The sequence below is a fragment of the Electrophorus electricus genome, chromosome 14 (genome assembly GCF_041902795.1).
Source record: "Electrophorus electricus isolate QZ-2024a chromosome 14, ASM4190279v1, whole genome shotgun sequence".
NCBI lineage: Eukaryota > Metazoa > Chordata > Actinopteri > Gymnotiformes > Gymnotidae > Electrophorus > Electrophorus electricus.
The window spans coordinates 26,975,001-26,987,500 of NC_137510.1; the positions used below are offsets into that span (position 1 = coordinate 26,975,001).

The 12,500-nt window shown below is 42.9% G+C and overlaps 2 protein-coding genes across 8 annotated transcripts in view; both read left to right on the top strand.

Annotated features, from left to right (window-relative positions):
- Positions 1-2,392, top strand: part of chd4b (chromodomain helicase DNA binding protein 4b) — a 26,827-nt gene extending 24,435 nt beyond the window's left edge. For all 4 annotated transcript variants that reach the window (XM_035530780.2, XM_035530779.2, XM_035530781.2 and 1 more), the window contains one exon: positions 1,384-2,392. In XM_035530780.2, the coding sequence (XP_035386673.1) occupies positions 1,384-1,559 (176 nt within the window). In that variant the 3' untranslated portion in view covers positions 1,560-2,392. The remainder of the gene's footprint in view (positions 1-1,383) is intronic.
- A 618-nt stretch (positions 2,393-3,010) lies between these two features.
- The window catches only part of ptpn6 (protein tyrosine phosphatase non-receptor type 6), a 25,456-nt gene continuing 15,966 nt past the window's right edge, over positions 3,011-12,500 (top strand). For 3 of the 4 annotated variants that reach the window (XM_081695681.1, XM_081695680.1, XM_081695682.1), the window contains exons 1-5: positions 3,011-3,153; positions 3,855-3,978; positions 4,723-4,757; positions 5,261-5,383; positions 8,621-8,815. In XM_081695681.1, the coding sequence (XP_081551807.1) occupies positions 3,026-3,153; positions 3,855-3,978; positions 4,723-4,757; positions 5,261-5,383; positions 8,621-8,815 (605 nt within the window). In that variant the 5' untranslated portion in view covers positions 3,011-3,025. Of the gene's footprint in view, positions 3,154-3,854; positions 3,979-4,456; positions 4,563-4,722; positions 4,758-5,260; positions 5,384-8,620; positions 8,816-12,500 lie in introns of those variants that run through there. The other variant, XM_081695683.1, reaches the window with a different exon arrangement.

The window sequence follows — 12,500 nt, forward strand, 5'->3', positions numbered from 1 at the left end:
TACACAACTCTACAACACTACACAACTCTACCACACTACACAACTCTACAACACCACCACACAACTTTACCACACTACACAACTCTACGACACCACTACACAACTCTACACCACTACACAACTCTACAACACCACTACATAACTCTACCACACTACACAACTCTATGACACCACTACACAACTCTACACCACTACACAACTCTACCACACTACACAACTCTACCACACTACACAACTACACAGCTACACAGTTATACATCTAATACAGCACAACTACGCACTGTTATCCCTTTCTCATACCTCTACGACACCACTACACAACTCTATACCATTGTACAACTTTACGCCTACTGTACTGGCTAGGATGTATTCCATAAGCAAATGACAAAGCACATTTGTAAGTTGCTCTGGATAAGAGCATCTGATAAATTCCGTAAATGTAAATGTAATGTAAATACAATACTACACAACTCTACAACACTACACAACTCTACAACACTACACGACCCTAGAAAATACATCTACACAGTTATACTTCTAACACAGCACAACTACACACACTTATACCTCTAACACAGCACTACACAACTACATACAGTTATACCTCTAACAGAGCACAACTACATACAGTTATACCTCTAACACAACACAACTACATAGTTGTACCTCTAACACAGAACAACTACATAGTTATGCCTCTAACACAGCACAACTACATAGTTATACCTCTAACACAGCACAACTACATAGTTATACCTCTAACACAGCACAACTACAGTTATATCTCTAACACAGCATAACTACACACACTTATACCTCCAACACAGCACAACTACACACACTTATACCTCTAACACAGCATTACACAACTACACAGTTATACCTCTAACAGCACAACTACAGTTATACCTCTAACACAGCACAACTACACACAGTTATACCTCTAACACAGCACAACTACACACAGTTATACCTCTAACACAGCGCTACACAACTACACACAGTTATACCTCTAACAGCACAACTACACAGTTATACCTCTAACACAGCACAACTACACACACTTATACCTCTAACACAGCACAACTACACACAGTTATACCTCTAACACAGCACTACACAACTACACACACTTATACCTCTGTACCTCTCTCTGTTGATCATTTCCTTTCTCTCTCTCTCTATCTTTTCCTCTCTCTGTTTAACTTTTCCTCTCTATCTGTTTATCTTTCCCCTCTCTCTCTGCTTATCTTTTCCTCTCTAACCTTTCTCTCTCACTCTGTTTCTTTTCCTCTCTCTGTTTAACTTCTCTCTTTCTCTCTATTTCTTTTCCTCTCTCTCTCTCTCTCTCTTTATCTTTTCCTCTCTCTCTGTTTCTTTCAGTCCTTAAACAACTGGAAGAGTTGCTCAGTGACATGAAGGCTGATGTCACACGTCTCCCAGCAACCATTGCCCGGATACCGCCAGTTGCTGTGCGTCTGCAGATGTCGGAGCGGAGCATTCTGAGCCGATTGGCCAGTCGTGGGCCAGAGGTCACGCCAAACCAGGCGCCCCGTTGACTCTCAGCTGACCTTTGACCCCAACCTCTCGTTAAGCCCTTTCCTGATTCAGACTAGCTTCCCTCAGTCACACCCCCATACCGGGTCATGTGACCCTGGGCTACGAACCCCGCCACCTCTGCGGAGAGAGAGGGAGAGAGAAGAGCCTCCACTGTAATCTAGTCTCCCTTGCTAACAATTTTCTTTCCAGACCTCAGACTTTACAGTGTCTCTAGTGCCCCGTGCTGAGAGGTGCTGGGATCACTCTGTCCTGTGTGGGCTTTTCTCACTGCGGTGTGTCTGCCCTGCTCAGGTCACCCACCTTCTCCTCCCATGTCGTGATGTTCTCATGCTAGTCTAACTGCTTCTTCCTGTTTGTACGGTTGTAACGCTCCCCTCTGCTGTGGAGAACGTCACCCCGACCCTGACCCCAACCCTGACCCTGACCTTCTCAAATGTTGCAGTGTTGTAGAGATATTTCACAACACAATTTGTAGCTGCTTGAGCCTTGTGTCTGGATGTCTGGATCCACACACACCCGAATGTGACTGTACAAACACTTCACTCCAAGACTGCAGGTGTGTGAGCAGTGTGTAAAGAGTTCCATTGTTCTCCACCTGACAAGCCCACACATGTGCTCCCTTTCTCATTAATGATTGGTTCCTTGGATGATGTCACTCAAAGTACCCGAAAGCCCAAAAAACACCCAAAGGATGCGTTTCAACAAATTCTGTCCACTTTTACAGTTTAAAACCATTTGTTTAGCTCACTTTGTAATTATTGTTGTTACCCTGGTATTGTTTATATACACACACACACACACACACACACACACACACACACACACACATACATACATACATACATATATACATATATACATATATACATACATATATATATATATATATATATATATATATATATATATATATATATATATATATATATATATATATATAACATATTGTTTATATTCTTTCTGTTTTTTTGAGATCTACATACAATAAAAAGGTAATGAAATGGATGTCTGGATTATTTATTTATTCATTCATTCATTCTCTCACAGTCTCTCCATAAGGTTAGGGTTTGGGGTTAGGATTAAGTTTAGAGAGTTAAAGGGTTAGCAGGTTGAGAGGATAGGGGATTGAAATGTTAGTTGTTTGGGTTTAAGGAGTTAGGGGCTTAAAAATTTAGGGTTTGGGATTAAAGAGTTACGGGGTTAGTATAAACTGCCCTGCTCCATGTGAAGTCCAGATCCAGCAAAGACAACAGGAGAGGGGTGTGTGGGTGTGTGTGTGTGTGTGTGTGTTTGTGTGTGTGTGTCGGTGGGGGGGGGGGTTTGACCGGGAAGAGGATCTGGCCCTCAGACAAAACAGCAATTTAACAAAATTACAGGGTGGAGAAGCATAATCACACCATCAGATAAGTTATCGCACCCATAGTTTGGCTGCATAGTCAGGACGAGTGGTCTGCAAAGACGCCTTATGACCGTCAGGTCCCTCCCTGTCCCCCCCATGGGCTGGTCCTGTCCTCTCAAGACATTTATAGGTCATTCCTATACTGTAGGTGGATTAAGAGCACACATCCAGCCCCCAGCGCTGGCTGTGGATGGGTGAGTACCTGCCACCCCTCCTTCCTCTTTCCATGTACTAATTCCCTTGGTAATCTGTCATAGTATTTCTCTTTAATGTGACGTCCACACGTGCACCTTCTATATATTTACTATATATGTACTGTCTTCCTGCACCTGGTCTTTGTTCCTATGATTGACTTTCCCTCGCCCAAACGCACATACCACTGTATGTGGCTGATGCATGGAAGTGTTATCTGTTTTGACAAATATTCAAATTAATGAGTAAGTAGGCCTTGTTTAGTAGCATGTCTTTTGCAATTCAAATATGTTTAACGTTTGGAGGCTTAATGCAAATGAGTACAGAGAAGAACAGCAAGCTTTTATCATCAATCTTTGGGACTTTTTCTGTCTGTAGAAATGTGTATTTCTACACAGATACATGTAACTGATTTAATTCAGTGTGTTAATAGAGGAATGCATTGATAATTTCCCTTCATTTCTTTAGAAATTTCATGTTGCTTTGCATTGTGGGATTTGAAGTTTTGTACGTATTGTGTAATACACAAAGCAGCAGTTGTGGAAAAAAACGAGCAACACAACATTTTCCTAACATATGCAGTGATGCTCAACCTTTTCCAAGTGTGTGCGCATGCACAGTGTCTATCTGCATGCTACAGAAGACATAAAAGCAACAAAAATAAGGAAGTGAAGTTTAGACCTGAACTTTATGTCCTTTAAAGGTGCAGCCCCACCAGCACTGCAAACCAAGGTGGACAGAGAGACAGACACAGAGAAAATGGACAGACGGTGAAAGAGGACAACGATAAAGAGAACTGGCAGCATCGATACCCTCCCTCACTAACGGTAACTCTTTTTTCACTTGCACTAGCAGCTTGAATGTCTCCCCCCGCGCCAGGGTCTCTCTTTCATAACACAAGGGTCATGCTGTGTTCACCCTGCTGGTCTACAGTGGACTAGCCATGTCTGGGTATGTGTGAGAGTACATAGAATAGACGACAGACTGTCTGCTAGCTGCTCTCACTTTCACAGTTATATGACAAAACACCAAAAGGGAAGGAAGAGAGAGGGGGGGGGGGGGGGGAGGGACATTAATGCTTGGTGCATATATAGTGTGAAGACAACTGCAATTTGCTTTCAGAGAGCTGCCAGAGTAAGTGTGTTTGTTTGACCCATAAAAGAGAGAGAGACAGTGAGAGAGAACGAGAATGAAAGGGAGAGTGAGAAGGAGGGCAAGAGAGAGAGCTTGTACATTGGAGAGGGACAACCGTGAGAGACACAGTGGGGTGGTATGGACAAACGTGGAACAGGAGTGTTAGCTCAGGAAGATCAGGTGGTGTGAGACATGCTGTGGAGCTCAGGATGGGTGGAGTACAGAGCCAGATGGTCGAGGTGGAGGAAGCCAGGAGTGCAGACCCAGAAAGTGGCAGGTGCAGCACCTGTCTGCCGAGGTCTTTTTAGTTGGGTGGATGTGTGTCTTAGCTGGTTGTTCATTTCAGACGAGCCTGCCACAAGAGAGCAATCAGACTGTGTTCAGGTTTTTTTTACACACTTAATGTAACGTCTTGTTTCCTTCTTTCGTGTTGTCAGAGTGTAGCGAGAACCCTCATCCTAGAGATGGTTCGGTAAGTGCCCTGTCGCTTTTCTTTCTCTCTCCCTCTTTCTAGCAATTCAGTTTGGTCAGTTTCATGAAGCTGTATTGGTGCAACCATATTCAGTTCAGTTCTATTTTACTGTCTTTCTTCATGTTCCTATTTCCAGTATTGCTTCTGTCACATGTCTGCACCATTTATATTGTGAAATTCTTCCTTTAAAGAAGCAACATTTTTGTACTTTAGACAAAAGTAAATGTGTGTGGTGGGTGTGGGTGAGAGAGAGACAATTTTTATGAGGGGGTGTATTTTAACCTGCAGATCAAACAGGTGTGGTTAAGTGTGTGAGTGTGTGTGTGTGTGTGTGTGTGTGTGTGTGTGTGTGTGTGTGTGTGTGTGTATGGTTGTCTGCATGTGCACGCGTGTATAGGTATTTGAGTTCCTGTGTGTAAGGAGGGGTTGTAACTCAAAAGCAGAATCGTCTCCACTTCAGTGAGCCCTTCGTGTGTTCAGACTCTGCTGAACTGTTTCTTCAGGTGGTTCCACAGAGACTTATCTGGCCTGGATGCTGAGTCCCTTCTGAAGACTCGCGGCGTCCATGGGAGCTTTCTGGCCCGCCCCAGCAAGAAGAATGTCGGCGATTTCTCGCTGTCTGTCAGGTAGGGCCTCACCTGGAGTGCAGGCACACCTGTCAATCCGAACCCTCCTGCTGCTGTATGCCAGCATGTGCGGTGGAGGTGGGGGTTGGAGGTGGAGGTGGAGGTGCTTGTCTTCACTGCTCTGCTCTTGGTTGGTCATTGCATTCCTGAGTTTTAACCAGTTTGTCACACACTGTTTTACCTGACATCTGAGCACACAGGAGCAGTTTGGGGGAAAAGGAAGTTTCCTTCTGTGTGGTGGAGCCTTTGTTACTGTTGTCCTGCAACAGTTACTTTGGCATTTCATCTCCCACTACACATATTCACTACACACTACACACTAGACATATTCACTACACACTACACATATTCACTACACACTACACACTAGACATATTCACTACACACTAGACATATTCACTACACACTACACATATTCACCACACACTACGCACTACACACTAGACATATTCACTACACACTACACATATTCACTACACACTACACATATTCACCACACACTACACACTACACACTAGACATATTCAATACACACTACACATATTCACCACAGACTACACATATTCACTACACACTACACATATTCACCACACACTACACACTAGACATATTCACTACACACTACACATATTCACCACACACTACACATATTCACTACACACTACACACTAGACATATTCACTACACACTACACATATTCACTACACACTACACATATTCACCACACACTACACATATTCACTACACACTACACACTAGACATATTCACTACACACTACACATATTCACCACACACTACACACTAGACATATTCACTACACACTACACATATTCACCACACACTACACACTAGACATATTCACCACACACTACACATATTCACCACACACTACACACTAGACATATTCACTACACACTACACATATTCACTACACACTACACATATTCACCACACACTACACACTACACACTAGACATATTCACTACACACTACACATATTCACCACACACTACACATATTCACTACACACTACACACTAGACATATTCACTACACACTACACATATTCACTAAACACTACACACTAGACATATTCACTACACACTACACATATTCACCACACACTACACACTACACACTAGACATATTCATTACACACTACACATATTCACCACACACTACACACTACACATATTCACTACACACTAGACATATTCACTACACACTACACATATTCACCACACACTACACACTACACATATTCACTACACACTACACATATTCACCACACACTACACACTAGACATATGCACTACACACTACACACATTCACCACACACTAGACATATTTAACTCACACTAAACATTACACATAATCGCTTCACCCTATACATCTACTACATACTGTGCACATTCAATGCACACCACACATAATCGTTTTCTACTTTCATAGTGTACCTAATGACACCATGTGCCTGTCTACAGTTCTGCTTAGATGGAACACTTGAGTAAAAAAAGGTTTGTTCTATCAGAAAAGGTGCAAAGTGCTGGCAGGTTTTTTTTTAGTGTTTTTAGATCTGCACAAAAACAAACTGAAAACTTTCAGCCCCTGAGTGTAGTCTTATAATCTTATAATGTTGTGTGTTTACAGTGACATGTTTTTTGAGATGTTTGTTGATCTGCTTACAGTGGCCTGTTGCTGTGATGTTTGTTGACTTGTTTTGATATGTTTGCGGTGATGTTTTGTTGATATTTGTTGATGTTTCATGTGTGTTGGAATGTGTTAAATTTAGTTGTGTTTGTTGAAATGTTTTTGATGTGTTTTCTGTGATGTTGAAAACTTGTTTGAAACATGTTTTCTGTGGTATATGTTTGTTGAAGTGTTTGTTGACATCTCACGACATTTGATGTATTTGTAAATGTAAATATTTGGTTGTGTTTGATGTGTCGAGAGGCCCTGCAGATGTTGTTCAGAGAGGGATGCATTTCATACAGAGGCAACATTAACACTACAATCAGTGTGACCTAAACCCCAACCTTTAACCCCTAACCCCTAACCTTAACCCCTAACTCCCAACCTTTAAACCCTAACCCCTAACCTTTAAACCCTAACCCCTAACCTTAACCCCTAACTCCCAACCTTTAAACCCTAACCCCTAACCTTTAAACCCTAACCCCTAACCTTAACCCCTAACTCCCAACCTTTAAACCCTAACCTTTAACCCCTAACCCCTAACCTTAACCTGTGCTGCTTTACATGACTGTGGGGTACGCTTCCTGCGGCAGCGGCCATAATTAATGCTTTAGGCATTTTCCAGCTCTCTCCCCTGGTCAAGAAGGGGCCTTGTGTAATGTGTGTGAAAACAGAACTCTGTGAACATAGAAGTATTAGAGTATTAGAGAAATCATTCACAGTGGTTTGGGTTGAAGGTGTAACAACCCTTTCTGCTCTATGGTAATTGTGGTACATGTGACATTTGGGTGGTGCCCTGCACCTGCAGGGTGTGGACTAGCAGAGCAACGTCCCTCCAGAACATCTCACTCACTGAGCTTTTGTCTGATCTGTTCTTTGTGAACTAAACTTGCATCATTTCTTTATTAAAAGGTTGTTCTCTGGTTTTGTGGCCACACAGGAGAGTTTGTATGCAGATCTCACCCATCTACATTACACACCGAGTATAAGGTTTACTCAGCAATACAACAAATGCATTAGGCATTTACACAGAACATTGTTTGGAGATTTGGAGGTTTAAGAGTTGGAGGTCCAGGTGGGTCTCCAGTGCTCTGTTGCAGTGGGAGGTTTTTTGGGACATGGATGATAATGATGATGATGATGATGATCTTGTCTTTTCAGCAATTGATTGGCCAATGTTTGTGCTGCTGTTACTGTAAAGTTCACCAGGCCAGACACTGAAGTGCTGTAGTTCAATTATATTATTAAATTACAGCAGTGGTTCATTTGTACTTTCTTTAAAGTGCATCTGTCTCAAATTACAAGTTCCATTTTTTCTCCATTTATTTAACGTTCCTTATAATAAACCTCCCATTAAACCATCTGAGGTCTGTAGCTCTTATTTTCTTAAATAATATGTAGGTCTGTATACAGTAATATAATATATATAATATACAAAATACTATATATTCTGTTTTAATGACGAAAGCAGAACATGCTGTTTCATAACCACATGGTGTATTATTCCTCATTCCTCTCTCTCTCTCCCTCTCTCCCTCACTCAGAGTTGATAACACAGTGACGCACATCAGGATCCAAAACACTGGGGATTACTATGACCTGTATGGGGGGGAGAAGTTTGCTACATTATCCGAGCTGGTGGAGTACTATACAGGAAACCATGGTGTTCTGCAAGACAAGGATGGAACCATCATTGACCTCAAATACCCCTTGAACTGCTCTGACCCCACCACAGAGAGGTAAGCCCACCTGAACCCACACACGTTTGTCCCTGCCTGATGGGGTAGTGCAGCTGTTACTACTCTGACATACCCGACAGTCACACCTCATACATCTGACTCAGAGACACAACTGACACAGTGTCAGCACTGACACACCTGACTCAGGTCAGACATACCTGACACACCTCACCCAGAGAGGCCACTGAGGAGGTACTGATAAGATCAGGGCCATGGGAGCAGAGAGAGGATCAAGGACAACAGAGGGAGCATGGTGTAACGTGTGTGTGTGTGTGTGTGTTTGTGTTTTTGTGTGTGTAGCTGTATCAGCACTCACAGATCTGTTCTAAACCTCACAAATGTACTAGAACTCAGTCAGTACAGTCACTTTTGAATGGTTAATTCAGTTTAGTCAGTACTGGCACTCCTGAAGGGTTTAACAGTTTAGTCAGTACTGGCACTCCTCTGAATGGTTAACTCAGTTCAGTCAGTACTGGCACTCCTCTGAGGTCACTGTACAACTGTTTTGTATTATTATTATTAATAATAATAATAATAATAATAATAATAATAATAATAATAATGAATAGTAATAATAAAACATATCTCTGGATGTACATATGCAGTTATGCTATTGAATGGTTTATAATTTCTCTATTGTTTCTAACAGCTACAGTCATGGCACGTTGCCCAGTAGCTATGAGGTTACAACATGGTCTATTGTAAGTGCTGAGAAAGGCCTTCATGAAAGGCATGTGTCCCCTCTTAGAACATCAACACAAGTGAACACCGTGCCACATTTCTGAACATGACAGAATATTGGCCTTCACTGTTAGAATGCAGAAAGGTCATCATGGTGTCTGAGCTGGAAATAGCGTTCATTCTATACAATGATCTGAACAGGTGCTGAGTGTTGCGTCATTTGGCCAACAGTGTCAGAAGATGATGACACTGTACACTGTATTTACAGAGCTGTTAAATTCTCCTAGCCAATCACACGTCATACAACCACTTCAAGACACGTTCTGATACTCTCCTATCTGATGACCAAACAGTCCAGATATGGTAATGACAGACATTTGCTTTACGTAAATTAATGCTAATCTAGCAATTATTGGAAGCTATAATTGTTTGCAAATACATGCCAAAATCTTCATTTACTTGTTTAATACTAAATTGTTAAAATCCATGATCTTAACAAATAAACATTTAAATAATGGCTTTAGTAAAGTGATATGTTGGTGTTACAACTCTGCGATTTGGTTTCAGCACATTTAATATCAGATCAGTATGTTCAGATCAGAAGGTTATATATAACCTTTCATTTCCTGTTCACAGTGAGATGATGGGACCAGAATGTGCTTTGCACTGGCATTAGTGTGTTACAGAATGCCAAACCAGTGAATGAGGGAACCTACATACACAGCTGAGGTTCAGCACTGGTTACACACTGGGTCTACCAGGTGTTACTTGTGCTGACCACTCTAACCTAGGGTAAACAGCTTACATCTGTATCCAACAGAGCAGAGTTCTCCTTGGGTCTCTGTGTCCACTGAGACCTTTTGTAAAGCATGCACAGTGCAGTGAGGTCACTCCTGTGCTCCCAGACCTGTGCAATGAGGTCACTCCTATGCTCCCAGACCTGTGCCGTGAAGTCACTCCTGTGCTCCCAGACCTGTGCTGTGAGGTCACTCCTGTGCTCCCAGACCTGTGCTGTGAGGTCACTCCCAGACCTGTGCCGTGAGGTCACTCTTGTACTCCCATACCTGAGAATGAAAAATCTCCCCATATTGAGTAAAATGCAGCTTGTCACATTTAGCTCAAGATTTAAAAAAATGAATATGCAAAAACAGATTGCTGAGCACATCAGTCCATACATGCATAGGAAAGATGTTAGGTTATCTGTGTCAGAGCATTAGACCATCACAGGGTGTCACCATGGTTGCTGACAAAGACTAAATCATTGAGGGTGAAATATCATAAACATGTGAAAGGTCTTTCAGTGTTTTTCAGCGAACAATTAACACTTTGCCATACTATACAGAGACGCATAGAACCACAATCTCAAACCAGCCCACCAGTGACACACATCTGAGGTCTATCTACAAGTCAGCTATTTTTGGTGCCATACTATAAATGTGCTTTAATTTCCATATTGTCATCACCAATCCAAGCACTAAAAGGAGATATTTGTTGGTGTATGAGTGCGAGTCCTCTCCAGCAGCGGGAAAAGTTGGCTGTAAATTGGGTTGGCAGCATGTGGAAAGTTGAGTCAAACATCTTTGAGGGTTGTTGAGAGATCCTGTGGAGGTCTGTGCTTCAGGACAAAGACCATCTGGGGTTGTAGAGAGCGTGGAGGTCTGTGCTTCAGGACGAAGACCGTCTGGGGTTGTAGAAAATGTGGAGGCCTGGGGTTTTAGTAATGTTGGCACCTGCTAAGTCTCCATGTTTATACATATTTGGGCACTTGTAGCTATGTGGTTAAGGTGCTTGACGTGTAATCAGAAGGTTGCTGGTTCAAGCCCCACTTTTGGGCCCCTGAGAAAGACCTTTAACCCTCAATTGCTCAAGTTATACTCAGTCATAAATGTAAGTTGCTTTGGATAAAAGTGTCAGGTAAATATAAAACACTTATCTGTATTATAACACAGTGAACATTATATTTCATTATCAGTGATTCTAAACGCTAATAGCATTATTAAGCACATGTCGGCAAATTTGTGTATGTTTGTATGTGCGGTGGTGTGTGTGTACGTGTGTGTCTGTGTGTGTGATCTCTCTCTCACAAACACATCCGTCCCATTGACTTCTTCTTTTCCTCTGTGGTTGGAAACTTCAGTTTTGACACATTTGCAAACAGTGACCAGACCATCCAAATTTTGCTTTAACTGCCCTCTCTCTCGCTCTCTCTCTATTTCTCTCTCTCTCTCCCTCTCCTTCTCTCTCTCTCTCTCTCTCCCTCTCCTTCTCTCCCTCTCTTTCTCTCCCCTCTCTCTCCCTCACTCTCTCTCCCCCTCTCTCTCCCCTCTCTCTCCCCTCTCTCTCTCTTTCGCTCTCTCTCCCTCTCCTTCTCTCTCTCTCTCTCTCTCTCTCTCCCTCTCTCTCGCTCTGTCTCTCTCTGCTTCTTACTTTTTCATTTTTAGTCATTGGAAAATGCCACAATGTTCAGCTAATGTTGCATATAAAGTAGAGATGAACAGAAAACATCTGCTGGCCATACAATTTATGCTTTTACCAATTCAACCCAGAGCACATAGGCACTGATGCAGGCACTGACGCAGGCACTGACACAGGCATTGGCGCAGGCACTGGCGCAGGCAGTAGCACAGGTAATGGCCCAAACATTGATGCAGACACTGGCGCAGACACTGGCACAGACACTGGCACAGACACTGGCGCAGGTACTGGCACAGACACTGGCACAGGTACTGGCGCAGACACTGGCATAGACACTGGCACAGGTACTGGTGCAGACACTGGCACAGGTACTGGCACAGACACTGGCACAGACACTGGCACAGGTACTGGCACATGTACTGGCACAGACACTGGCACAGACACTGGCACAGGTACTGGCGCAGACAATGGCACAGGTACTGGCACAGACAATGGCACAGGTACTGGCGCAGACACTGGCACAGGTACTGGCGCAGACAATGGCACAGGTACTGGCACAGACAATGGCACAGGTACTGGCACAGGTACT